Here is a 27,876-nt window from a genome sequence, read left to right on the forward strand (position 1 = left end):
TCATTGTGCACATACCCTGACGAAGATATTAAGTGTCATAGTCTTTAGTTGAAGACGCAAGATAAAAATAGAAGTTGTGAAATAAATAATGTAGATACTCGTACCTGGAGGCCGATTCTGATTTTTTTAAAATATGGTTTTGTTTTGACACGATCTTGACAATCGTCATCACTGCTTTCGATAGCGAGGCTATGCGGTGGAATGAGATAGCAATATCGTTTGCTCCCTCCAACGCATAACTGTGTAGTAAGCACGGTCACGCCTGAAAATATCGATACGGACAAAGTGCCAAAAATATGTATACACTAACTTAATATATCGTCGGAGATAGTGCAATTCCGCGTAACTAACAAATGCAGTAAGGTCCAACTTCCTTGTAACGTTGTTTGAATTTTGAACTCTTTCAACTTTGTTAGTTATGCGGTATTGCACTATCCCCGTCGATATGGGCAATAAGGTTGTGTATACATATTTTCGGCACTTTCTTCGCACCGATATTTTCAGACGTGACTGTACCTAATTCAGTAATTAACTGTATAATGCATATTAAGGCCTTATTACCGGAAACAGAAAAAAAAAAAAACAAAATATTTAGGCAACAAAATTCAATAACTAACATAAAACTTAAACGGATTTTCATGCAGTTTTCAACTACCAATACAGTGATTCTTGAAGGATGATGTTTAGATGTATAATTTATCCCATGCGAAGGCGGGGCGGGTCGCTAGTTTCCATATGAAATAATTCAGCAAACAATGTAGGTATAAAGCTGTAGGTACCTAGGTAAAGCCTGACCTGAAATATATGATCATTGTCAAGAGGGCTCTTTTATTCTCATGTGTAGGGTGTCAGTTCAGTTTACTATGAAAAATTTAGTTCCAATGAAATTCCGCAATATGGCGCGTGATCATATATTACTGGTCAGGATTTACTTTGTTTTAACTCAAAACGACGCATTAACGACGCGACGCGACGTCACACCTGTCACAACAGATCACGATGTAGATACGTAATACATTGCCGGTCGAAAAAAAATCTTATAAAATCATTTCATACCATTAAAACCTACGCGCAATATAAAAAAATACAGGCAATATAAAAAATCCAAAATCAGAAATGCAACTTGGGATACTTACAACTTTAATAGAAATACCCAGTACGAGTATTGTGCACGCGGCATTAAGGATAAACCTCTAAAACGAAGGTTAACTTATTTGCGGGGAGATTTTCCTTAAAAAGTCAATATATGAGGATAATGGATTACGCCTTTGTTGCCTCCCCAGTCTCTCCATTCAATGTCATTGTCAACGTAATGGAAGTTTTGTTTGTCCCTCAATGACCCTGCCATGTGTCTAGTCCCTACCATGAACGTTAATTAATAAATAAGAAACGGTGCTGCGAATTAAGTCAGGAACTCGACCGTAAAACCTGCGAGCCGACTTGAGTGAAAATTAGGGATGAAAATTCCGGAGAAACTCAAATGTTTTTTTAGGGAATTTTTACCAAATTTAGTTTTTTTCGGTTTTTCCTGTTTTTTTTTCTGAAAAATTCAATACGTCATACACAATGCCACTGATGACTGCGGACAGTGTCAAATATATAAAATTTCAGAAACTAGCACATTAGACGGCAACTTTAAAGAGAGAAAGATACAGCAATAAAAAAAAAACATGTTGTTTCGGCTTTATTCGTTTTTTCGGAAGTATTGTAACAGATTTTTACTCGTTTTTTTTCAAGTTTCTTTTGAAAGAAAAAAACAATTTTCGAAAGAAACTTGAAAAAAAACGAGTCGTTTGGAAATTTTTTCAACGCTAGTATACTTATTTATAAGATATTAAAACTTTGGCGCAAACACATGGCTATTTTTAAGTTTAAACAACTTCAAACAAAAGTCTTAACTTGTCAGAATCTCTAAGTACCTATTTATCCTATGTTGAATACGGAAATCCAATTGGAAAATCTTTTTTGTTTAAAATAGTGCCTATACTTTTACTTTAAGTTGGCCTCATCCTCATCAGGTCAGGTCACCTGTCGATTGGATCCTGAAAAATAGACGTAGGTACCTAATAATGTGGTACCTTCAGTACCCTCTTTTTAGGGTTCCGTAGTCAACTAGGAACCCTTATAATTTCCTGTATATACAAGTTTTTTTTTGAAAAACTATTTTCGATTTTACCCAAGTTTGTGCGATATCGTTGGATAGGTCTTTTTATACGAATAAGAGTGTCCAACAATAATTTTTTGATAAAGTGGAATTTTTTCGGAAATAATCGCTCCGAAAGAAAAAAACTGTGTAACCGAAGACTCGGGTTTGCTTACTTCCAACATGATTTTTATACCGAAACCTGCTGGAACCGACTGAACCTTCGGCTGAAACATTAATTTTTATACCGAAACCGAAACTTAGATCGGATATGACATATTACGTCTCGCCTCTCCTCATCTGTAACACCCTTAAGTCCGAAGGTATAACTGTGACACCCTCTTTTGTCTAGCGCGTTAGTCTATTGTTATCACTACCTGGGGGGGTCTAGCACGGGCGACAGTTCACCCCTAATGGATCCTTTATATAGCTGTCAATCATTGGCTGTATATAAGCAAGGTGGGCTTCTTGACCCGTCTCAGTAGACACGAGGATTTGGTGGGATTAAGATAAAATGGTAAGTCCGCTTCGTAGTTTTCTATAAAAGCATGTTTTTAAAGTCTATAAAGGCGAGGTGGTACCATGTTACTTTTCGGTTCGAAGTTCTATCGAGCCAACTAGTGACATCGTGTGAAAGTGGTTGTTTTATTCAAATCTACACGTTGGCTCGATAAAAAGATGAATCGTAAACTCACAAATCGACCGGGACCCACCCCGCCCTAATTAATAAATAACAACATAATACAATTTAAAGTTTCAGCTTTATCAATTAATTAAGTTTTTATTATGAATTTCCCACTCGTAAACACTAATATCTAACATTATTCTATGACCCTACGAAGAGTGGGTACTTACATTAGAACTAAGTTTGCTCATGTTATATATGTACAATGCTATACCGGCGCTCTCTCGCATTCACTTGAAAATTATGAACTCCTCATTTTAAAGTCCAACGAACTATTTCGTCGCTGGTCAAGTCACATTCATGAAATAACTCTTGAATCTATCACAAGAACCTGGGTGCCTACCGCTAAAAACGATATATCGTCATCTGCCTCCCTATCGCCCTTGCTTATTCGAGTGATAGAGAGACAAATAAATTAAAAGTCATTTATTGTCGCAAAAAATAAATAAATAGTACATACAGTAAGCAGCAGCAAACATGATTGACTAATCGTTTTGACTGAGCAACTTGATTCGACTAAACAGTCAACCACTCTATAAGCAATTTCGCTCGGGCCTCTGACTTGTGTGTACCTTTGTTTTTTTTATACTACGTCGGTGGCAAACAAGCATACGGCCTGCCTGATGGTAAGCAGTCTCCGTAGCCTATGTACACCTGCAACTCCAGAGGAGTTACATGCGCGTTGCCGACCCTAACCCCACCCCCCTCGTTGAGCTCTGGCAACCTTACTCACCGGCAGGAACACAACACTATGAGTAGGGTCAAGTGTTATTTGGCTGCGGTTTTCTGTAAGGTGGAGGTACTTCCCCAGTTTCCAAGTCTTATGTTTAAAGCCGCGTTTTCACTTATGTAATGTTCTGAACAAACAATTTGTTTCCAGCAAATGCTTCATATTTGCTATTGGAGCACGTGTTTCCATCGAACGAACGATTGTTCACTCAGTGTTCAGGGGCCGTACCGCCAAAACCGAAATTCGCAAAATACAGGGATCTTTTCTCTTTTACTCTCACTAAGACGTAATTAGAGTGACAGAGAAAAATGCCCGCCATTGACGAACTCGATTTTCGCGGTTATAGCCCTGAACACAAAGTGAAAACGGGGCTTTAGACGGCGCGTTAGCGAGTAAACCAACGTGAGATAGATTAACTTTTTCCAGGTATCCAAAGCTTGTGTCTTCATACTCGTCTGTCTAGGCCTATTGGTTGCGATCCAGTCCTGGCTCCCGAGGGTATCAGCAAAACAGTCAGACCTGGACGCGTACATGGTCGACGCTCGCACCGACCTCCTCGACTACCCGGTCGACTACGGCCCGGAGCCGGACCGCCCGGCGCCGCTGCCGGAGTTCATAGTCGACTACGCCAATATGATCAGGAACGATATAATCCTGTTGGATAACTCGGTCGAGACTAGGACGAGGAAGAGGGGGAACATAAAAGTTAAAAAACACTCTAATGTCAGTATACTGTAGTTATATATAGCTAAGTAATATTTTTAACGGACTTCAAAAAGGTCCTAGCCCCAATCAACTGCTGACTCTTTTTCAACTTGACTGAGTTTAATTTACTCTGGCACCGTTTAAGTTTTTGCTAAAGATTATGTTTAGATATTCAATTTAGACTAGGTACCACCGTACCTTGTTTTGAGCAAACCGGTATTATTACGAATAAAAATACTACTTCGGCTGTACTTACTTACCTATACTTACCAAAATATTCATACCGACATTGCCGACACATTGGGTTTAAAAGAGTTCAATTAATCTCATCTCTTAATTTTCAGCATGCGATTTCAAATGTTCCATGTAACTGTGAGCGTAGCGTGAGTATGATGTATAGTCGTTAATTTTCAAGCTGGTCCACGGCTAACTCATTGTCTATTGTAAGTAAAACCGCACGCGTTACTTACCTGCATTAAAAAAAGGTTCAGTCACTTTAACCGGTTATTGAATTACAACTCCTATGGAAAATGCAATAAAATTCAAAATGAACTTTTGGAAATATCTTGCGAGGCTGTGTGGTCGCTCTACGGTCACTGGGTGCCGGTGAGTCGAAAGCTACAGAACCAGTCTAAAATGTGTCATCGAGATAACAAAGGTGCATTATCGGAGAGCGCACTTACACTGGTTTTTTGAGGGTTGAACTAGCCCGCGCAAATTAGAATTATACGCAATAATTTTTTTGCAATTAAGTAGGACGTGCGGTTTTACTTACAATAGACAAATAGTTAGCCGCAATAGCCAGCTTGAAAACTAACGACTATACTATGTGCCTCTATCCTTCTTCAGTGTTAGTATCTAAGCCTCTAAGTGGAATTACCATAGATTTTTGAGTCGTAGCAAATAGGCAGTGTTTTCACACAATTTCTTTACAAAAAATCATCGTTTTTACTTTTAACAACCATGTATATAACACTAGACATACCTACGCAAATGAACATGTTGTTTCTTCTATTCTCGCAAAACGCTTTGTTTTTTTAATTCCTGATCTCAACGTAGTTTTGGGCTGTAGCAAAGTTGTTGGCATTAGTATTCAGTGCCAGCGCGACCTACGCACTACGAGCGTAGTCGATAACACGGAGAAAATCGTACGTAGAGAAAAACTCCTACGAACAGAGAACCCGCCTAGCAGTGTTGGTCGAACGTTAATTGCAATTGAACATCCATTACAAATTGAACCGTAAACAGTAGTGGACGGTTACAGTTTACGGTTTATGGTCCTATGCATATATCGGCCGACACTGCCGCCTAGCGTCTCGCTGGCAGGGAATGTGGTATCTTTCGGTACCTCGCTATCATTACCAAGGGTTGATGTGTAACTGGTGATAAATGTTTCAGTACGCGTCAGACAATTACCAAGACCACTACGTGAACCTGAGCGACGAGCTCGGCATGGCGCTGTGGTACCCGCAGAAGGTGCGCAACCTCACCTGCGATGAGAGCCGGTGCACCAAGCCGTATCGGTGCCAAAAAATTATATATAACGTAAGTTGCACAGTTATACCACAAAGATACATAGGTATTACGGGTAATGTGCGCACCCGCCGCGCCGGGAACGCGCCTACCGCGAGGGCCCTGGCTATGCTCAATGCCTTGTCCATCGACGCCCCACATATAGACGTGTTTGCGGACAATGTTGGCGGATTTGGTCAAAAACTTTTAATTTATTTAAATAATAATTGAAATTACTTATAACTAATGCATGAATTTATAATGTAATGTATATGGTGACATTTTACTTTATTTAATTTTAGTTTTTATGACAGTAGTATTATTTTTGTGAATTGTTAATATCTAAATGTATATATAATTAATTGTTCTAGTATATAAGCGCCATGGTTTTTTTTGACTGTAATGCTTATATATTTTGTTATAAATAAATAAATGTTAGAAGGTTAATTAAACTCAAGTGATGGGGGTACAATTACCCAAGCCTTTTGGGTAAAGACCGAAAATTTTAACAGAATTAGTATGTACTCGGCGTTTACCCGTACACATCTAGATGGTCAACACTGACTGGGTAATCATCACTTTTGACATAACCCTCCCAGTTTTGGATAGACCTAGATGTATTACGGGTAAACGCCGAATACAAATTAAAGTTGATTTAACACATTCACTGCCGGGAACCCACCTGGGGGGCGCTCGTGAACTTTGTTCAACCCGCTGGGCGGGTTGTTTTGTACGCAGCTATAGACTACCGGTTTCTGGGGTAGTGCGCCGTTTTTTGTCTGGCAGTGAATGTGTTAATTTTCGGGCTTTACCCTAAAGGCTTGCGTAATACTAGGTATACCCGGGTAAACATATGTTTACTTAACCTTGATTACCCGTAACATTTAAGTCACCTAACACCTCGGTACACTCCACTCCAGAGCAGTGCGAGCTAGTGCACACTGCCCTGCATTCATAGTCAATTTGGTAGCCATTAAGCGGCGTTTTCTATCGATTGCCACTTGGCAATAAAGTACTTAATATTTATTTTTTATTAGTTTTATTTTATATATGTCGGTGATCTCGGAAACGGCTCTAACGATTTCGATGAAATTGTCTATATGGAAGTTTTCGGGTCGTCGGGTCTTATCATTTTTACATGCATATAAGCACGCCTATTTCCCAAAGGGGTAGGCAGAGACCACAGATTTCCATTTGCTACGATCCTGACATACCTCTTTCGCTTCCTTCAGTTTCATGACATTCCTCACACACGCTCGTCGGTTTAGGGTGCTCTTGACCTGGCCTTTCTTCAGGATTTCCCCGATTTGATCAGAGAAAGTCCGCCGAGGTCTACCCCTTCCAGCTCCTCCTTTGAGTTTTTATCAGGTACTATTGTTATAATCTAAACTAAATCTGACGACCGGTTTGGCCTAGTGGGTAGTGACCCTGCCTACGAAGCTGATGGTCCCGGGTTCAAATCCTGGTAAGGGCATTTATTCGTGTGATGAGCATGGATATTTGTTCCTGAGTCATGGGTGTTTTCTATGTTTTTAAGTATTTATAAATATTTATATATTATATACATATATCGTTGTCTAAGTACCGTCAACACAAGCCTTATTGAGCTTACCGTGGGACTTTTTGTGTAATAATGTCGTATAAAAAATGTCGCTGTAAACAAGTGTGAAAATCATTTTCGGAAGTGTAAAATTTGTTTCAGTTGACAGTGCTAAAAGGCAGCAACAACAAAGAGGAGCGCGAGCGCGCAGGCCAGCTGTACGCCGACCTGCCCAACGAGCTGAAGTACAAGTGGGTGCCGCGGCTGGTGCCCGTCGTCGCGGGCTGTCTCTGCACCAGCAGCTACCTCGCAGACTGATTATACGGGATTTGTGACGTAAAATACTCGAATGCTCAATAAAATGTACAGTTTGACAGACGGACACTATTGTTTCATTATTTCCTTACCTACGCCACATATTCACTATAAACCTTTTGTCAAAGAGAGTTTGAAACAGAGGTGGATTGTCAAAGAAAACTTTGTAGCAACAGTAAATTTACTTTCGACACATTATTAATACTTTTAAAACGCCATTTGACTTTGATCTTTATTCTTTCACTGATATATGTTATAGATCAAAGGCCAAAGGTATGGCGGCATCGTTCCGAGCGATGGCGCCACAACCTTTAGCCAATGCCCGGTAAGATGGCGCCACTTTTCTTAGATTTACAGTGGCTACAAAAATTTCTTTGACAGTCCACCTCTATTTCAAATTCTCTTTGGTTTTGTTTAGAAACAGAAATCCACGTGTTTCAATATTAGTAAACTAAACAATGGACGTGGCACTAATAATTACACGGATATAGATCGTGACATTCACGACGATGCGTGCTATGGAAGGTAGAGGTAAGGAATGCAAGCTCCACAGGCAGAACTGTTGCAAGTGTCCAGCTGTCAGCTATAAATAATAGTTCCAAATCTCTCCAGAGTAGCGCTAGAGTAGCTAAGAACCTAGGCGCTATTGACGGAGTGAAGTGAGCTGTCTATGATTTAATTTTGTTTTCAAGTATTCTATATATATTTATATATATAAAAAACATATTTTCAACTCGTTCATTATGCTGAAACCAACTGCAGTGTCTTTTCCTAACACGTTGAAGTTATAAATAAATCGGCCAAGAGCATATCGGGCTATGCTCAGAGTAGGATTCCGTAGTTACTTTTCCGTCATAATAAGCTAAACTGGAGCTTAAAGTATAGGAGATTATTAAACAAGGGATGAACTGTGGATAGTACGTCTTTTTACTATGAAGGGGAAACTTTTTGCGATAACTCAAAAATAGCTAAACTGATCATGTCCGCTATAGTTTTCATTTAATGTTTCTTAAGCTCTACTTCGACGATTTTTTTCATATTTTTTGGAGCTATGGTTTTTTTTCTTTCGGAGCGATTATCTCCGAATATATTGTTTTTATCAAAAAATGTTTGTTGAAGACCCCTATTCGTTTTGAAAGACCTTTCAAACGATATCCCACACTGTAGGGTTTAAGCAAAAAAAAAAAATTTCACCCCGACTTTACGTGTAGGGGAGGTACCCTAAAAAAAATTACATTTTTAGATTTTATATTCTACGACTTTGTCGGCTTTATTGATTTATATATCCATGCCAAATTTTAGCTTCCTAGTACAAACGACCACGGAGCAAGGCCTCGGACAGCCAGACAGGACAGACAGACAGACGGACATGGCGAAACTATAAGGGTTCCTAGTTGACTACGGAACCATAGGACATTCAACTTTTAGCGCGAAAGCGCGGGCAGTTCGAATAAATTTCTCTGAGACCATGAGGACAACGCTGTCCTAAAAACGTCGGAGACTGAATACTTAATTATAAGCTATAAAGTCTTTCTTTAATTCATCACGTGTAAATTCAATTAATTCAATTATTTATTTAATTCGAATCCACAATAGATCCATAATTGTTAGTATTTACAACAAATCTTAAAATTAATTAAGGTTAGTGATATACAAAATAATAATAATAAATTAAATAAAAATCGTGAAATTTATTTAAACTGATTTCAGTGTTTTGCTAAATAAAACATGCGTGTCTCAAAGTCAATGTTTTATTTTTGAGAAATACGCTACATTAACAATCTTTAACGTTTATTTACAATTAAAATAGACACCGTGTGTACTGGTCCGTATACACAATACAATATACACAAGGACTTCTATACAAAGAGATCATTTTTATCTTAGGGCCTGTTTACACATTGATTAGTGTTAACGCAAGTCACAAATGTATTATGCGCACTAACCACTACTCAATGTGTACAGGCATTTAGTGCCTCATTTGAAGAGATATCTACAAGTCACATACATTCCAAAAGTAAACCAATAAATCGGTAAAATCTGACAAAGCTAATAACGGTTTTGAATCTTCGATAGTAGATACTAAAGTGGTTATTTAAATGGAACCGTTTTGTTCTATGAATTTGTATGAATTAGAATATTTGTAGATAATATAAAGATATATTTGAGCATAATGTATTATTTTGCCCTATTTTGCCTACAAATTTCTGCCCATGGGTCACTATTTCTTTCGTTATCTTGGTTTTTGTCCCCAAAAGTAATCTAAAGCTAGAATGACATGCAATAGCACTCGATTTTTTTAAATTTAATTGCTAAAAGAAAGAAAAGTTCACCATACTGAGGGTGCAAAATGATGTTTCCAGAAAACAGTGTCGAAAATATATTGAATTTGTATAAACTGTATCTTTATTTGTAATTGCAATTAATTTAAATTAGGTAACATTAGAGTGGATTTAAGGAGAAGTATTATTTTCACTTCATTTTGAGAAACCTACAGTAATATTTCAACTACCTGTTATTACTACTCGTCTGTATCATTTTTGCTTTACAATAAGACAACATCATTATCACGAATGATCATTAAGTCATCACAAAAATACTTTATACAAAGTAATATTATCTAATTCAATTATATCACATTTCCAATCATCAAAACTTATTATTCTAATATGTCATTAAATTAGTAAAATCGTTACATGATTGCTTGGATTGTCTTTTTGACTGAAAACTATTTAATAAAAAAACCCAAGGAAGCACAATTATTCGACATTATACATATACTTTCCAGTATTTTTACAAAATTGTGTGTATGGTTGCATAGAAATAGCCTAAAGTAACAATAACTTCAAAGAACTTTTTTTCTCTTTATATGATGTGCAAAGCAGTTTTTTATATCTCGTTTTTTTAGCATTAGAAAATAATGGGTAATCAATAAAAAATAAATAGGTCACAGGTCACAGCAAATGTGTATCAATTACATATATTATTTTGGTTTCACAAGTAATAGTTACTATTTTTTAAAGCGTTTTCAATAAAAAGACACGACAATATTGTTTACTGTTTTTCTAATGCTAATTATTTCCATATACAGGCTGTTTATTTAGTCACCTGCAATAATTTACCGGCTGAATATGATAGAATAGATTGATAGAAGATACGATGGGACCAACCTCGAAATCGCGCAAAAGTTGGCAGTTTCATACATTTTGGCTGTCTGACCTTGACATTTTCAATGGGAGAGTAAATTTTTTTTCGCGCTTTGTCCCATAGTAAAAGTGCTCAGTATGACCTATATATTCACCCCCTAAATTATTGCAGGTGATTAAATAAATACCCTGTAGGTTTTCGTACATTAACCCGCCTGTTGACACCTCTATTGCACTCGCTTGAAACAATCGAGCACCGAATCTTACATATATATGAGTGACACGAACATAGGCGCCGCCTTATCATAGAAGTCACGCTCTCATTGTATAACGACATTAAAAAATAACTTGAAATTGATGTGAGTAACTAAGTAACACGTCTATATATTAGTTTTCGTTTTTCGATATTGGAATATAAAGAAATTAGAACAAGTAAAATATTTATATACAAAAAATATGCTCAGTCTATTTTCTTTGTATAACTATATTTTGCAACGAAAGCTGTAGAGCTAAGATGGTCGGCTCCTTATCATTTGTCACCATGCCTGTCACGTTCTAACAAGTATGTAAGCGCGAAAGTGACGGGCATAGTGACGAGTGATAAAAATGGAACCATGCTGACACTGCTGGTATCAGACATATGTTACGTAAATGTGTACGCCAAGTTTCATATAATTTAAGCATGTCGTTTTAAAATCAGAGCGTGACTTCGATTGTATGGAGGCGCCTTTTTAGCGGCAGGTTCGTGAGATTTAAAATAAATAACAGAGCCATTTTCCAAACAGCTGTGCAAGACACGCCGTCCCTGATAGGTACCTCATGTTATGTTCTCAACAATGTTACCGTAGAGCACTCCTGCGGACACTGCTCGCGACACGAGCCGCTTGGGTTCCAGCCGGCGACGCTTGGTGCTTCTGGAGCGTTTCATCTGTTGAAAGTGACTGTACCTCACGTTATGTTGGCTTGATGCTCACGCATGGTACCGCGGCGGCCAGCAGCCGGCCGGGCCGGCTCAGGCCACGAGCTGCTGGGCGGCGAGCGCCTGGCGCGCGTACTCCGTGCCCACCAGCCCGTGCCCACCAGCCCGTGCCCACCAGCCCGGCCGGGCCGGCTCAGGCCACGAGCTGCTGGGCGGCGAGCGCCTGGCGCGCGTACTCCGTGCCCACCAGCCCGTGCCCACCAGCCCGGCCGGGCCGGCTCAGGCCACGAGCTGCTGGGCGGCGAGCGCCTGGCGCGCGTACTCCGTGCCCACCAGCCCGTGCCCACCAGCCCGTGCCCACCAGCCCGGCCGGGCCGGCTCAGGCCACGAGCTGCTGGGCGGCGAGCGCCTGGCGCGCGTACTCCGTGCCCACCAGCCCGTGCCCACCAGCCCGGCCGGGCCGGCTCAGGCCACGAGCTGCTGGGCGGCGAGCGCCTGGCGCGCGTACTCCGTGCCCACCAGCCCGTGCCCACCAGCCCGGCCGGGCCGGCTCAGGCCACGAGCTGCTGGGCGGCGAGCGCCTGGCGCGCGTACTCCGTGCCCACCAGCCCGGCCGGGCCGGCTCAGGCCACGAGCTGCTGGGCGGCGAGCGCCTGGCGCGCGTACTCCGTGCCCACCAGCCCGTGCCCACCAGCCCGGCCGGGCCGGCTCAGGCCACGAGCTGCTGGGCGGCGAGCGCCTGGCGCGCGTACTCCGTGCCCACCAGCCCGTGCCCACCAGCCCGGCCGGGCCGGCTCAGGCCACGAGCTGCTGGGCGGCGAGCGCCTGGCGCGCGTACTCCGTGCCCACCAGCCCGTGCCCACCAGCCCGTGCCCACCAGCCCGGCCGGGCCGGCTCAGGCCACGAGCTGCTGGGCGGCGAGCGCCTGGCGCGCGTACTCCGTGCCCACCAGCCCGTGCCCACCAGCCCGGCCGGGCCGGCTCAGGCCACGAGCTGCTGGGCGGCGAGCGCCTGGCGCGCGTACTCCGTGCCCACCAGCCCGTGCCCACCAGCCCGTGCCCACCAGCCCGGCCGGGCCGGCTCAGGCCACGAGCTGCTGGGCGGCGAGCGCCTGGCGCGCGTACTCCGTGCCCACCAGCCCGCGGCACACGAGGCTGAACTCTTGGACGGACTCCAGAAGGCGTCGCTTGCTGCTTTTTTCCCTGCGAAGGAAATTATGCATAATTTAATTTTTTTATTCCGCCGCTTAATATTAAAAGTAAAGCAAGCGAAGAAGCAAGAGACAGTGATCTTTGCTTTTAATGTGATTCTTAACTACTTGAATGCCATACGTCATATTTCATAAGATACTGATAATCAGTTGTATTATGATTCTATAGACAAGCGCCACGTGCAACGCTTCAAATGAAGTTGATTTTACTGTCTGTTGACGAAGGTTCATAAATGATGAAGTCGACATCAAATTGTACTTTTTCCTACTCCTCTACTGTTATCTGTCATTTATGCATTCATTAACACGAATATAAGAACATACATAAAAGATTTCAAGAAAAGTCTATATTGTCTATTCCTCATAAAAGCTCTTGTGCTTTTATAAGCTATAATGTTACTGCGATTAATGGCTACCAACCTAACAAAACCAAAACGAATACAGTTTTAAACTAAGTGCATTGATGCCAACTTACAAAATATTCATTTGGTTGCATACTAAAAATAATTACTTCATAAGTCAGAAACACGCATGTGACACCCGTAATATAGCAACACCCATAGACTACGAAGACCGCTTAGCGTTGCTTGTTAGTCTCCGTAGGCTACGGTGGCCAAAATTGAGAAAAAACTGTCCAAAAAATTAATTTAGCAAGTAGCAAGTACCAGGGCCTCATGAGCAAAGGGCGGACGATGGATGCAATATGGTGACGAAAGCATAAGATGGATAAGACTTAATAAATTTCCGAGTTATATTTATGTATAAAAATATATGCATTTTTTGTTATTATATCAGTAAGTTCCAAATAATGATGATGATGAAGTATCACTTTACGAATACGCACCTCTTACATCTGTAGATGTAGAGAGGTCATTTCCCCTGTATAAGTGTATAGTGAACTATAAAAGTAATGGACTGAAAATATCGAATAAAGAAAAATTATGATTAATTATTTCAAGAATAAAACACTATAACTTTTTTGAAATTATGTTGTTTTTATTTAAATCGATTGTAGTCGTATTCATATTACGTATATCGTTCAACATTATTTTGACGTAATTTGCATCCGTCAGCCGCCCATTACTCATGAGTTACGAGGAGGTGTCGCCGACCGGCCGGCCGCGGCCCGGGGCGGGCCGGGCGCGTAACAAGGTATGCTCGCGCGTCTTGGCTATATACTTTTGCTGTAATTTGTTTACCTAAATTAAGATTTATTTTTGTTGACTCGTAGGAAAAATATTGTATGCAACGTTGTATAAGTAGGTCAAAAAATTCTCGTGGCGTATTCCTTTACAATGTTCGCCTACGCCTTCGGCTCCGGCTCACATTGTAACAAACGCCACTCGCCTTTTTTGACCCTTCTTATACAACTAATGCATAAAATACTATTAACAACGTATATTGATCTGAGTATATTGACTGGAGGGATGGAGTGCCGGTCCAAGAATGGGGCGCGCGAACACAGTCAGTCATTTAATTGGCAGATTGAAGAGCTGGAGTAGAAGAACATCCTCGTGTGGTCAATACGAGTGCTTTTATTTGTGAGCCTTTTAACAATCGATGGTAGGTCTCACGTTATGGCTGGACATACTTGATGACGGCCGCGATGAATTTCCGCTTGCTGGTCTCGGTGGCGTGGCGGGTGGGGAAGTCGCTGACGGCGAGCGCCTGCCGCAGCCAGGCCGCCAGGTCGCCGCCGTCGAAGGCCGCGCGGTTCAGCGCCAGCAGCAGCTCGGCCAGCGGCTCGATCTGGCTGCGGGGCGTCGCGCCGCCTGCCGACACGGACGAGGAGAAGCTACACTCTGGAGTACATGATGTTAAAGTAAAATGTAATTAATTTGGACAGGCGAATTATTAGACACACGATAGGCCAGCGCGCCCAGCCACAGGCACGCCGAGCGCGCCGCCCCGGCGTCCCACATACGCCCGCCGACAATATGTTACCTATACACCGTAGCGCGGCCTGCGTGAGCAGCGGCGCGTGCGGCTGCAGCGCCCGCGGCCGCACGGCGGCCAGCGCGCCCAGCCACAGGCACGCCGAGCGCGCCGCCCCGGCGTCCCACATACGCCCGCCGACAATATGTTACCTATACACCGTAGCGCGGCCTGCGTGAGCAGCGGCGCGTGCGGCTGCAGCGCCCGCGGCCGCACGGCGGCCAGCGCGCCCAGCCACAGGCACGCCGAGCGCGCCGCCCCGGCGTCCCACATACGCCCGCCGACAATATGTTACCTATACACCGTAGCGCGGCCTGCGTGAGCAGCGGCGCGTGCGGCTGCAGCGCCCGCGGCCGCACGGCGGCCAGCGCGCCCAGCCACAGGCACGCCGAGCGCGCCGCCCCGGCGTCCCACATACGACCGCCGACAATATGTTACCTATACACCGTAGCGCGGCCTGCGTGAGCAGCGGCGCGTGCGGCTGCAGCGCCCGCGGCCGCACGGCGGCCAGCGCGCCCAGCCACAGGCACGCCGAGCGCGCCGCCCCGGCGTCCCACATACGACCGCCGACAATATGTTACCTATACACCGTAGCGCGGCCTGCGTGAGCAGCGGCGCGTGCGGCTGCAGCGCCCGCGGCCGCACGGCGGCCAGCGCGCCCAGCCACAGGCACGCCGAGCGCGCCGCCCCGGCGTCCCACATACGACCGCCGACAATATGTTACCTATACACCGTAGCGCGGCCTGCGTGAGCAGCGGCGCGTGCGGCTGCAGCGCCCGCGGCCGCACGGCGGCCAGCGCGCCCAGCCACAGGCACGCCGAGCGCGCCGCCCCGGCGTCCCACATACGCCCGCCGACAATATGTTACCTATACACCGTAGCGCGGCCTGCGTGAGCAGCGGCGCGTGCGGCTGCAGCGCCCGCGGCCGCACGGCGGCCAGCGCGCCCAGCCACAGGCACGCCGAGCGCGCCGCCCCGGCGTCCCACATACGCCCGCCGACAATATGTTACCTATACACCGTAGCGCGGCCTGCGTGAGCAGCGGCGCGTGCGGCTGCAGCGCCCGCGGCCGCACGGCGGCCAGCGCGCCCAGCCACAGGCACGCCGAGCGCGCCGCCCCGGCGTCCCACATACGCCCGCCGACAATATGTTACCTATACACCGTAGCGCGGCCTGCGTGAGCAGCGGCGCGTGCGGCTGCAGCGCCCGCGGCCGCACGGCGGCCAGCGCGCCCAGCCACAGGCACGCCGAGCGCGCCGCCCCGGCGTCCCACATACGCCCGCCGACAATATGTTACCTATACACCGTAGCGCGGCCTGCGTGAGCAGCGGCGCGTGCGGCTGCAGCGCCCGCGGCCGCACGGCGGCCAGCGCGCCCAGCCACAGGCACGCCGAGCGCGCCGCCCCGGCGTCCCACATACGCCCGCCGACAATATGTTACCTATACACCGTAGCGCGGCCTGCGTGAGCAGCGGCGCGTGCGGCTGCAGCGCCCGCGGCCGCACGGCGGCCAGCGCGCCCAGCCACAGGCACGCCGAGCGCGCCGCCCCGGCGTCCCACATACGCCCGCCGACAATATGTTACCTATACACCGTAGCGCGGCCTGCGTGAGCAGCGGCGCGTGCGGCTGCAGCGCCCGCGGCCGCACGGCGGCCAGCGCGCCCAGCCACAGGCACGCCGAGCGCGCCGCCCCGGCGTCCCACATACGCCCGCCGACAATATGTTACCTATACACCGTAGCGCGGCCTGCGTGAGCAGCGGCGCGTGCGGCTGCAGCGCCCGCGGCCGCACGGCGGCCAGCGCGCCCAGCCACAGGCACGCCGAGCGCGCCGCCCCGGCGTCCCACATACGCCCGCCGACAATATGTTACCTATACACCGTAGCGCGGCCTGCGTGAGCAGCGGCGCGTGCGGCTGCAGCGCCCGCGGCCGCACGGCGGCCAGCGCGCCCAGCCACAGGCACGCCGAGCGCGCCGCCCCGGCGTCCCACATACGCCCGCCGACAATATGTTACCTATACACCGTAGCGCGGCCTGCGTGAGCAGCGGCGCGTGCGGCTGCAGCGCCCGCGGCCGCACGGCGGCCAGCGCGCCCAGCCACAGGCACGCCGAGCGCGCCGCCCCGGCTTCCCACATGCGCACGCACTCGCTGCCTGCAAACCAATATCTGTATCAACATATATATAGTACAGGCAGTACAGAATACTTTAAAGATAGTCACGACGGATTGCCGGGTGTTAACTAAACAATGTTAAAACGCGTTTCAAGACTAATTCTTCATTAGCTGTACACTTCCACGTTAGTTTACTACATAATAAGCTATCATATACTTAAGACAACATTCATAAGAAAAAAAAAATTACGAGACGATTCCACCGTTTTGAAGTTCAAATAGAAATCCGAATACGCACCCAGTTCGACCAGTTCAGACAGCAGGTCATCGATCCAGTCGATATACGCGGGTTTCTTCTTGGTGAGCTGGCGCAGCACGGCGAACAGCGCCTCGGCGAGGTCGGGCGCGCCGGCCGGCCCGGCCGCCACGCTGCGCGCGCTCAGCGCCACGCTCGCGTGGAACAGCGCCGGCATGGAGGGGTACTCGCTGCCGAATACTATTACCAACTGCGCACAGATTGAATTTCAACTGCCGTAAGTCATACTAACGTTCAGCTAATTTTACGGTTTATAATGAAATATTAAAAATATTTCAGACTCACGAGAATTATTACACGACTAAAAAGTGACTGTCAGTGCTTGTACATTTAGGCTCTCCGAATCATGTCACAAAAATACGTCAATTAAACCGTTAAAATTACTTATAGCACTAAAATTTATATTACAGTACATATGGGGCTACTTTATAGCACTAGTGCGAGAAGTAGCATATTATGTTACTGTGTCGAACATTTAAAGGGCCATATGTACTGTAAAACGTTGTACGATACATGTGCGAAATAATTTCCTATTTTTCGCACTTGTATCGTAATGTACTATTTTGTGTGTGTGTTCAATTTGTTAAATATCAAAAAGTGGCGCCATCTACCGGGCATCGACTAAAGGTTGCAAAAGGTTGAAAAAAAAGTTATTGCAAACTAAGACTGCTTAAAGCCCCCCCCCCCCCTCTTTTCTACGTCTTACCAGTTTGACGACATCCAGGCCGGCGGCGGTGGGCCGAGCGCGGAAGCCGGCGGCGGTGAGCTGTCCTATAGCGTCCACTAGCGGCCGGCAATCGTCCATTAGGGACGACACCGTTTGCTTTAAAACGTGGAACATTGGCTGTTAAAAAAAACAAATCGCCATTATTGTCTAATAATTCCAAACGGCCAACATTATAAACAATATTGGTCTGCATCTGTTATAATTTATCTGCTTAATAAATAGTTAAGCTGCAAAATTATTATTTGGTCACCAATATTAAAAAATTGGTTGGTAAAAAAAACATGTCTCTAAGCAGTTTAATTCAGACGTATTTATATTAAAGGAATGGTAATCTGATATACCGTTAAATACGCCAACTTTGCCACCAGGGGGAACATTGCCCAAAACACAATTTCTAAGGCAATCTACTAATATCTAAAAAAGTTACAAAATTATGGCAACATTGATGACATTGGTAGAGAGTTAACTATACCTGTGGCAACACAGAATAGCGCGTGCACTCCTGACTTCATTCAGTAACCAGTCGGGACTTGTCGAGTACGGAGTGTATTTTTGCGGGCCAATTACTGAGAAATTTTGGAAGGGAATTGTACATCATGGCGAATACACAGGTATGTTGAATCGATTGTATGTAATGTAAAACCATGAGCTGAGTATTTTGATGCTAGGTTCGTTACTGTAACTAGTATATTACAAAAGTTATGCTGATTGGCAAAATTACCCAGTAATGTACCGTCGTATGAGTGTCAACATTGCCCGCAGTAAAAAAATGCTTAGGGTTGACACTTTTTTTTACAAACTTTTTTTTTATTAATGTGCAAATCTTTCAATATTTGTATGTACGTACATATGTTCCGATCAAATCTTGCAAGCCATTTTTCGACCACTTTTTGGTATCCGATTGAGCTGAGATTATAGCATACTACTTCTACTTCTACTACCAGTGACAATACAATCTGGTAGTGACATTCTGGTTCAACCGGGATCGTCTCCACATGAGAAATTCTTTTTTTTTTCTATGGTTAATATATAATGGAGTCGAAAACTATAGTTTTTCAGAAAAAAAAATGAATAACTATTTTGACATACCACACGTTTGAACGCATTTATAGCTTAGATGCCTTAGTCTTCCGTAAAAAAGTGAAAAACGTAGAGTTGACAGCTGCCAGTTGTCAAATATTGCTTCCTCATTGGTTACAACTACGACTTTGTTTGTACGCGGTTCAGCTGTGTGTGTGACATTTGGCAACTGGCAGCTGTCAACTCGACATTTTTACTTTTTTACGACAGACTAAGGCATCTAAGCTATAAATGCGTTCAAACGTGTGTTATGTCAAAATAAATATTCAAAAAAATATTTTTACAAAACCACAAGTAATTAAAAAAGTAGCTAGAGTTCTGAACTCCATTATGTGTCTATTAAAAAAAAAAATAGTAATGGCCACTTCAGAAAACTTAAGGTAACCAATTGAAATTTGGTTGGTACATATATAGATCTCAGTTGACAATACAAGTACAGTCAACAAAAAGCACAGTCAGCGAAAAAAAGCTATTAGATTCTGCTATTAGATTTTTATATATAGTACGGTCAAATTAAGTCAAATTTCACTAAAGTCAGGAACTAATTCTAAGGACTAATAAAATCACTACGGATTGTTTTGTATGGGCTAAAAATCGAACTTTATACAATCGTTACTAAATTCACCCCCCGGAAAGGGGTGAAATCGGCTGAAAATAATGTAATGGTTATAACTAAGAAGAGAAAAAAGGTGTACTCGGTGTAATTTGGCGTACGTTTTACAACACTTATATCTAAATTCGCACGTGTTATTTATGTTAATTTAAGCTACGGAACAGGTAAAAAAAAAACAACATTAAAAAAAATCTATTTTGGCCATTGCGGGTCTGGGGAAAGTAATGTACTCGGTGCAAATTGAGTAAATATTTAGAAAAAATATCTACTTAAATCCAATGTCAAATTCGCACCAGGGTGCGACACCCGGAAAGTAGTTTTTCATGTTTTACTGTAGTTGTACTTCGGGGGAAATTTTAATACTATTGAAAATTGATGCAATCATATTCATTTGATTTTGTTTACATTCGCACCCCATAAAAAATTGGCATTTTTATACGGAACATGCAGTTTTGTAATCAAGTACCAAAAACGTAGAGCAATAAATACACAGAAGCGACAAGCGCGAGATTAGTGGCAAGAGAAGGAACGCGCGTAGATGCACCGACGAAGCACGGCTCTTGAGGCACGAGTAGTGGCATGTACTGCAAAAATAGTAGGGTTTCTGAGTATGCAGACAGACAGTCAACAAATTAAATACAGGTACGCTCAATGTTTGTTAAATTCGAAAAATCGCGTTTTTCCATATACTTACGAAAACGTTAGACTACTTAGTTCACTCAATGATTGTTTAAAACAATAGTTCCGTTTTAATGCTAGAAGAAAGATTTGTGCTCGTTGCCCGTCAAAAGTGTCAAACAAACTGTCTCGGAACAATCGCTGCGATCCGAAATATCCGGATATCCGTCAACTATAAGATCCGGATCTAACGGGTCATAAGATCCGGATATTACGGATCCGTTAAATATGGTTATTGACCTATAACCGAAACAATTTTCTAATGAAATTTATGAATAATTTCATACCATTTTGTCATTTAAATATAGTATTTTCATATATTTAATCAATTCAAACAGCACATCTATTTTGATAGGTACATCATGTCACGCAGTAACTTTATATAATGAATGCGAATGTTGCTTAATGCAAACATTAGATCATTGGATATCCTGATGACTTGGGGCTATAGGCTCAAAACAAAAGCGACCTGGAGGCCAAGGCTAGGATAGTAGAGTAGGAAGGAGAGAAAATTGGTCTGATAATCAACCACTAGAATATCTCCAAATGAATAGGGCTAAGATGGTCGGCTATTTATCATTTGTCATGAAGGGCATAGTGACAAGTGATAAAAATAGAACCATGCTGCCACCGCAGATCGAAAAGAAAAGACCTACCTAAAGTAATCGGGAAGAGGAGATAGATGTTCGAATCCAAAATGCCCTATGATGCTCAGCAGCGCTTCACCGAGTTCTAGTGTCCAAGCTGATCAGTAGACTGTCCATGATTCAAGTCTATAAGACAATAATTAGATTTTGATGAATGGCATCGGTAAGTATTACACTTGGACACTGAATCAGAAAAAAAAAGAACAAGTTCTTAGTGAAGAAGACGAAAATTTGGCGGAATATTCTGGGACCTATCAGAGATGAAGATAGAGAAGATGAAATCGTAGGAAAAATAGGGAGCTAGAGTAGCTAGTTGCGGCACCCAATATAATTAGCGAGATTATAGCCGCACGACTTCGCAGGCTTGGTCACTTGGAGTGGACGGGAGAGAATCGGGCTGTGAGAAGATATACCGCAGGAGCGATGTAGCCCTAAAACGCCCTTGGAGTATCCAACTAGCGTGGAGTGGTGCAGAATAGAGCAGAGTGACGTTGTTCTTGTGTCAAAGGCCAAGATTCTTTTTGGGTCACTGATCCAGTGAAGTAAGTAAGTATTGCTTTCATAGTTAGTATTTCATGACGAATGAACACGACGAGGTGAGGCATTGGATGTATTTCCAACTATGCACCAGCTAATCCAGATATAAACCCTCCTTATTAAGTACGGTTTTAGAGATAACATTATGTTAGCTATTATAGTAATCAAGTAATCATTTAAAATTGGTTGGGGTGATATCATTGTATTAAAACATACTTAAAAACGTTATTTCTGTGTTATCTAAATCCGTTTATTCGGATATTTATTTTGGTGGATATTCGAATAATTAGAATATCACAATATTCTAATTGCAAACCCTACATATAACTTCCCAGTAGTGACACAAATAGGTAATGTAAATACTGCGAGGAGGATCTTGTTTAGGAAAAAACAGAGCGATCGAGTATATTCCTTCAACAGGATGCTCTCCTACAGCATATAAAAAGGGCTTAACAGACCCACATTGTGACCAATTTACCTGAATAGCGACTTAGCGACCCACAAATGCTAGATTCTTGCAACTAGGCTTGGCGAAAGAAAAATGATGGACCAGCGTACACCTCTTTGTAGAAAACCCTGATGCTAGTCTCAGCTGCAAGGAGCTATTGTCTTGCAAGTGCAAAGAACGCTGTACAGGGTGTGGGTGAGTAAAACACGGATTTAAATACACTATGCATTGCGCATGCGAAGGTGCATGCTCTGGGACAAAATAATACGTAAAAAAATAAATATTTTTGTTTAATTAGTGTGTAACTTTAATTAGCTAGATCCGGAGTAAATTACAATAAAACGATCTCAGTATTCTTAATTTTGATAATAATACTTTTATCGAAAATATTACTTTACTATAAATATCGTTCAGCAAGTTACCTTTACTTAAACATCATTTGCCTTGCAAATTGTATTGAAACAGCCATCCGACTCTTGGTGGTGTCATCCGGTATGGAACAAAAATAGTGTAATTTGCTTGTTTATAAACCGATTTTCAAAATTTTAATGAAATTTTATAGCTTATTAATGTAGCATTCATATCTTGATACAATGTTTTCCTGTAAAGTTACTAGTAAAGTTGATGAAAACAAAAAACGGATTTTTTTTCGGGAAAATTCAAATAAAACTTAAAATTTCTTGCAAACTATGGTATTTACAAGGTCAAATGTATAACCGATATTGTAGCGCATTTAATTTTGCTTTTTATGACACCCCACACAAGCTTACATGTGATATACTTGCTGTGGTATACGCAATATTCTGAACACGGTACCGGCCATTTTGATGACGTCATAACTGGTGACTTAACCACGTTAGAAACTGTCTCCCGATGGTTTTTTAGTCAGAATAACATGCTTAACAACATACTAAAATATGTTGCTGGTGTCATCAAAGGCACCTTTTGGGCCCTATATGACCCTAAGAGAAGCGACTTCATACCTACTCGTATAACATTTTTTTATACAATCAAACACATTTGAATAAGTAGTCGATAAAGCGGTCAAACACCGATAGATTATTAGTATGTTGTAACATGACATCACTATTTTTGATCTCACATAGACAATTTACGCACAAACTTGCATTTCATTTTTGGTCGCACTTTTGAAGTTTGACAGTCGTTCTTGATATCCTATTTCTGTGTATCTGGATCCGAAAAATTGTCGGATATTGCAAACCCTAGCTGCGCGCTGCGCTATCTCCCCGCCCCGCCCGCGCCGCGCCACGTGCTGCCAACCACCTTCGCTTGCAGTTCGTTGCGATTAATTCTATTTACTTTTTGACAAACTTCCGGTAAAAAAATCTATTTTTTATTTAGTGCAAATGTAGTCTTTAGATAAGTACCGTTTTTAAAATTTTCACGTCTCTCTTAATTTCCCCCGAAGCACAATGTATAAAATAATTAAAAATACATGTTCCATAATTTGCCCAGGCGTGCAAAGTTAACTGAATGTTTATAATGCTTTAAAAAGCTTAACTTGAGATTGCACCAACCGACTGACTTATCCTCGAGCCGCAATCGAAAAAAAAAATTTTTTTAGGGTATCATACATTGCACATCTTTTTAATTAAGATATACTATGCACCAAGGTGTTCTCTATACACTACTTAGCTTGAACCCAATAGCTTTTAATTTACTCCAAAATTACGGCACTTTATAGTTTATACCTAAAATTTAATAGACTTCCGTACATAATAGAAACGGTGCAACTCGGGGGAAACAATCTAGTTGCGCCATCTAACAAATCCAAAAAAAGCACGACTACACGACTTACTCCCATACTTTTCCTTAACTTGACCATACTAATAACGTTATTGAAATAAACAACTTTGCGCCTTATTAATATTTTTTGTTTCTTACCTACCCTACCAACTTTGTGCAAATTAATGTTCAGTTTTTATTATCTTCTCAATTTTGACAACCCTAGCACTTTTAAATCGCTACACGCCGTTTGTATGAAGAAGAAAAAATGTACAGGCTAACATTGCCCACTCATTTTAATAGGAAAGTATTTCGAGCATGTATTATTATGTCGAGTAAATTTTTGAACCGATCGCCTTCATTGCCAAAATACTTTCATTGGTTTTTATGGCAACCAAATAAGGTCTATAGTTGCGCTAAAAATCACGGTGGGCAATGTTGGCTAAAAGTCCAGATAACTTTACCCGACCTCAAAATCGGTCATATGATGGAGAAAACGTTGACTAAAGTTAAATTTGCAGTTAAATTTAAATGCGCATGATCTCGGTGTTACCACAGATACATAAATATTTCCGAGGTTTCATACAAAAAACTAGAAATTTTTCAGTTTTTCCCAAAAAAGTGGGCAAAGTTGGCGTATTTAACGGTAATAAGGTGGCTAACGTTTGATTTAAAAGTTCGACAGTTAGTTAAGAGTTACCAAAATGTCAAACTCATCTAAATCCGAATCAGAGCACCCCACTATCCACGTGGTCTTGTCTGTCCTACCGCCTAGAGAGCAATTGCAAAAACGGAGGCGCGGAGGGGGAGCTGTATACCATAGCAGAACATTTTTGTTTAAATTAAAATAGTAACGGTGGCGTCGTTGATCGGGTCGCCACTTTCCCGAATGAAGGTTGAGGGAGGCGATGGCTGAGATACACGTCATACTCGTGAACGGGTGCTGTTTGTGGAGACCGGTCTGTTTAAGCTTACACGGGGTGTACCCCGTCGGTGTGTAACGCGGTTATGTTAAAGTATGTAATTTTATAGTTAGGGCGGCGAATAGGGGAATTTTCGGTAATACACGAGCGTGGCAGTTTAAGATATGAGAGATACCTTAGACCTAATAGAACAACCATGTAAAGTATTTAGCTCTATATGTAGTGACGCGCGCCTAGGATAGACGATCAGAATAGTAAAAAAAAATCGATAGTCTGAAATACTCGAGCGCGTCAGATTAAGATATTGGGGGTTGATTTTAGTGTTTTAAGACTAAATTTAACTAATCTGACGATAAGTCCTTGACTAGCGTTGAAAATTTCCGGAAAAAATCCCGTTTCTTTCCAAACGGCTCGTTTTTTTCATGATTTTTACGGAAAAATCATGAAATTTACCGCTTCAATTTATCCGAAAAAAACGTTTTAATCGTTTTTTCCGTGATGGTTTTTAATCGGTTATTTTTCTTAATACTGGTGTGTAGGTAAATGATTATTGACAATATTGACATCGGTGTCAGTTCAGTTCAATTGTCACAATCGTGTGGGTTCATTACGCTTATCAGTTGGATTAATTTGTAATTAAATACGGCACTTAGATTGTTATAGTATCTACCACTTACCTAGTACTCATATTGAAAAACAGTTCTTAGTGATCTTCAAAAGTGCGTTATAATGCCGCGTGCAAAAAGCGGTCTTTGGAGACATTGGGATACAACCGAGGTAAACAACAAAAAAATAGCCAAATGTGTATTTTGCTCTAAAGAGTAATGATATTAAATAAATTGTAGTGACTTATTGTATTTTTTCTTTAAAAATCCGAAAAAAACGGAAAAAAACGTATATTTCATAAATTCCCGAAAGAATCATTTGTTTTTTTCCGACATTTTCAACGCTATCCTTGACGCCGCCGAGTTATAGGGTCGCGAACTTGTAAACAAAAAAACCTTAATCCGGCATTCTCGAGCGCGATTTTTTTATTTTTTATTTTGAAGAATATAACCTAAAACTTACTAAAAATACAAAATCTGCCGGTTTCCGCATGACCGGAAGTGTGGAGGAGCCATTTCGTCTTCCGAAAACCGCGTTGCGGCATATAAGTCGCGAACGATACATTTTACAAAAAAAAAGTTTAAATAAACAAAAAAGGTAATTTTATTTTACACAAAAAAGGTCTCTTTACATTTTTGTCCAAAGTTAAAACTTTTTGACTTGAAGCATCATAAAAACTCAAACTCCCGGTTTTATGAGTATATCTCGAAAACTGAGGGTGTTAATAAAAATTGATATGAAATAACGATGATTAAATTATGTGACTTTTATTATATCTCAAAAATTTTTTAAAGGAAAAAAAAGAAACCAAAAAACCTTTTTCGGTCAGATTAACAGAATCCACCAACATTTTTGTCAGATTAAGAAAATATGCTTTCAGGATACCGAGATAAACCTCCCCTATGAAAATCTGACGCGCTCGAGTATTTCAAAAAAACTTTTTTATTTGCATTTTCAAAAATTCATCGTAACTTATCGTCACGCCGAAATCGTCAGTTTTTTTAAAGGGAGCTTCCTTGGGGCCTACTTAACACCCCTTCCGAAAATCTGACGCGCTCGAGTAATTTTTTTTTTTTTTTGCATTTTTGACTACTTTATATTCCTACCCCCACCACGCAAACCGGCAGATTAGTATACCGTTGTTATCAGAGGCACTTGGGGCATACGTAGTATGAATATATGACGCGCTCGAGAATGCCCAAGTAACTGTTTTTTTTTTAACATTTTTGAAAAACCGTACACGCCAAACCCACCGTTAAAATGGTTTTTACCATACGAGCTTTTCTTTTCTAAATTATTTTATCTTTCGATTTTGATAGGTCTCGACGGCGCCGTTGAATTACGCCATTTAGCTACCTCGCCTCCCTAACTATTACTTTTGAGTGGCATTAACGTGAGACACTTCATTCGGTTCTTGTCTGTTTTATTTTTTTGTCTTTTAATTATTTATATAAGAATTCAAGCCTTGGCGACCATCTACATCTCTAAGGATAATTTAATATCTTTTTTTATATTTTATAGAGACTTATACATCTCTAAAGAATTTTAGTATTTTATGGTTTTATTTTTTTTATCATAGTTTTTTTGTGTAATTTGACATTTAGAGACAGTATACATCTCTAATAAAGTATTTATTATTTCATCGATTCCATATTTCAGATTTCAGATTTCAGATTTCAGATTTTTTATTTGCAGAAAAAGGGTTAGTTACAGGTCTTAAAATACGGTTAATAATTGTTCCACCTTTATCCGCTATCTCAAGACAGCATGCAAATTTTAAAATTATTCTAAAATAATTTAGATTACGAGTAATAAACAACATTCATCTATTTACACAACACATTAATTATATACATTTATACACAATTTATTGCTATTTGTGAGCCCTGCAAGTGAAAATTATGCCAAATAATAAGAAAACAAAGAATTAATCATCATTACATTTTTCAAGCCAATGTCATCATGTTTTTATAATTCAAAAATTCTTTTATGCTGTAGAAACAATGATCTTGGAGCCAAATTCTAAGGGTACTATTGAATTCTTTGCCTTCAAGATTCCTGATTTCTGTTGGCAGATTGTTGTAAACGAGAATACACATGTAATACGCATTCCGTTTGTAAATCTCAGTCCTACAGCGTGGCTGGTCTAAAAGATCTCTATAAGGTGCCCTCATGTTACCCGCAAAAACATCAGACCTTCTCTTAAAATAATTTGGAAATTTCTTAATAAATAAACACAATTTGAAAATATAAATACAAGCTAATGGAAGAATGTTAAGCTCTTTAAAGATAGGTTTACAGCTACAACTTATCCAGGCATTTACAATATAATATTTGTGTTTATTTGCAATTGCGCGTATACATTATAATTGTTTTCTTTCATTTTTTTTATTGTTTGTAAAAATGGACATGTAAAAGTGCCCCTGTGGCCTATTTGCTGAATAAATGTTTGATATTTGTAACCTAGCCCCGATCTGAAGACCAACATTTTAAGCAGAATTATATTTTCAGAGTAAATACGTGCGCAACGGCTATATCTACAGTAGCACATTTCGCGCGACGCGTCACATTTTTAATTTCCTTCTAATTTCTGACCTTACGCTCCC

General features: G+C 42.1%; 2 protein-coding genes across 2 annotated transcripts in view; one reads left to right on the plus strand and one right to left on the minus strand.

The window, feature by feature from the left end:
• Positions 1-1,926: 1,926 nt before the first annotated feature.
• LOC133520221 (prothoracicotropic hormone-like) lies at positions 1,927-7,697 on the plus strand. The gene is made up of 5 exons (XM_061854602.1): positions 1,927-2,660; positions 3,985-4,281; positions 4,608-4,646; positions 5,662-5,808; positions 7,478-7,697. The coding sequence occupies exons 1-5, from the start codon at positions 2,658-2,660 to the stop codon at positions 7,631-7,633; spliced, it is 642 nt and encodes a 213-aa protein (XP_061710586.1). The 5' UTR covers positions 1,927-2,657; the 3' UTR covers positions 7,634-7,697.
• A 5,024-nt stretch (positions 7,698-12,721) lies between these two features.
• LOC133520218 (importin-13) overlaps positions 12,722-27,876 on the minus strand; it is a 38,436-nt gene continuing 23,281 nt past the window's right edge. Inside the window, exons 13-17 of the mRNA XM_061854597.1 lie at positions 17,972-18,109; positions 17,248-17,455; positions 16,852-16,989; positions 14,497-14,677; positions 12,722-12,897 (exon numbers count right to left, since the gene is read on the minus strand). Of these exons, the coding sequence (XP_061710581.1) occupies positions 12,777-12,897; positions 14,497-14,677; positions 16,852-16,989; positions 17,248-17,455; positions 17,972-18,109 (786 nt within the window). The 3' untranslated portion in view covers positions 12,722-12,776. The remainder of the gene's footprint in view (positions 12,898-14,496; positions 14,678-16,851; positions 16,990-17,247; positions 17,456-17,971; positions 18,110-27,876) is intronic.

The sequence above is a fragment of the Cydia pomonella genome, chromosome 7 (assembly GCF_033807575.1).
Source record: "Cydia pomonella isolate Wapato2018A chromosome 7, ilCydPomo1, whole genome shotgun sequence".
NCBI classification, from domain to species: Eukaryota; Metazoa; Arthropoda; class Insecta; order Lepidoptera; family Tortricidae; genus Cydia; species Cydia pomonella.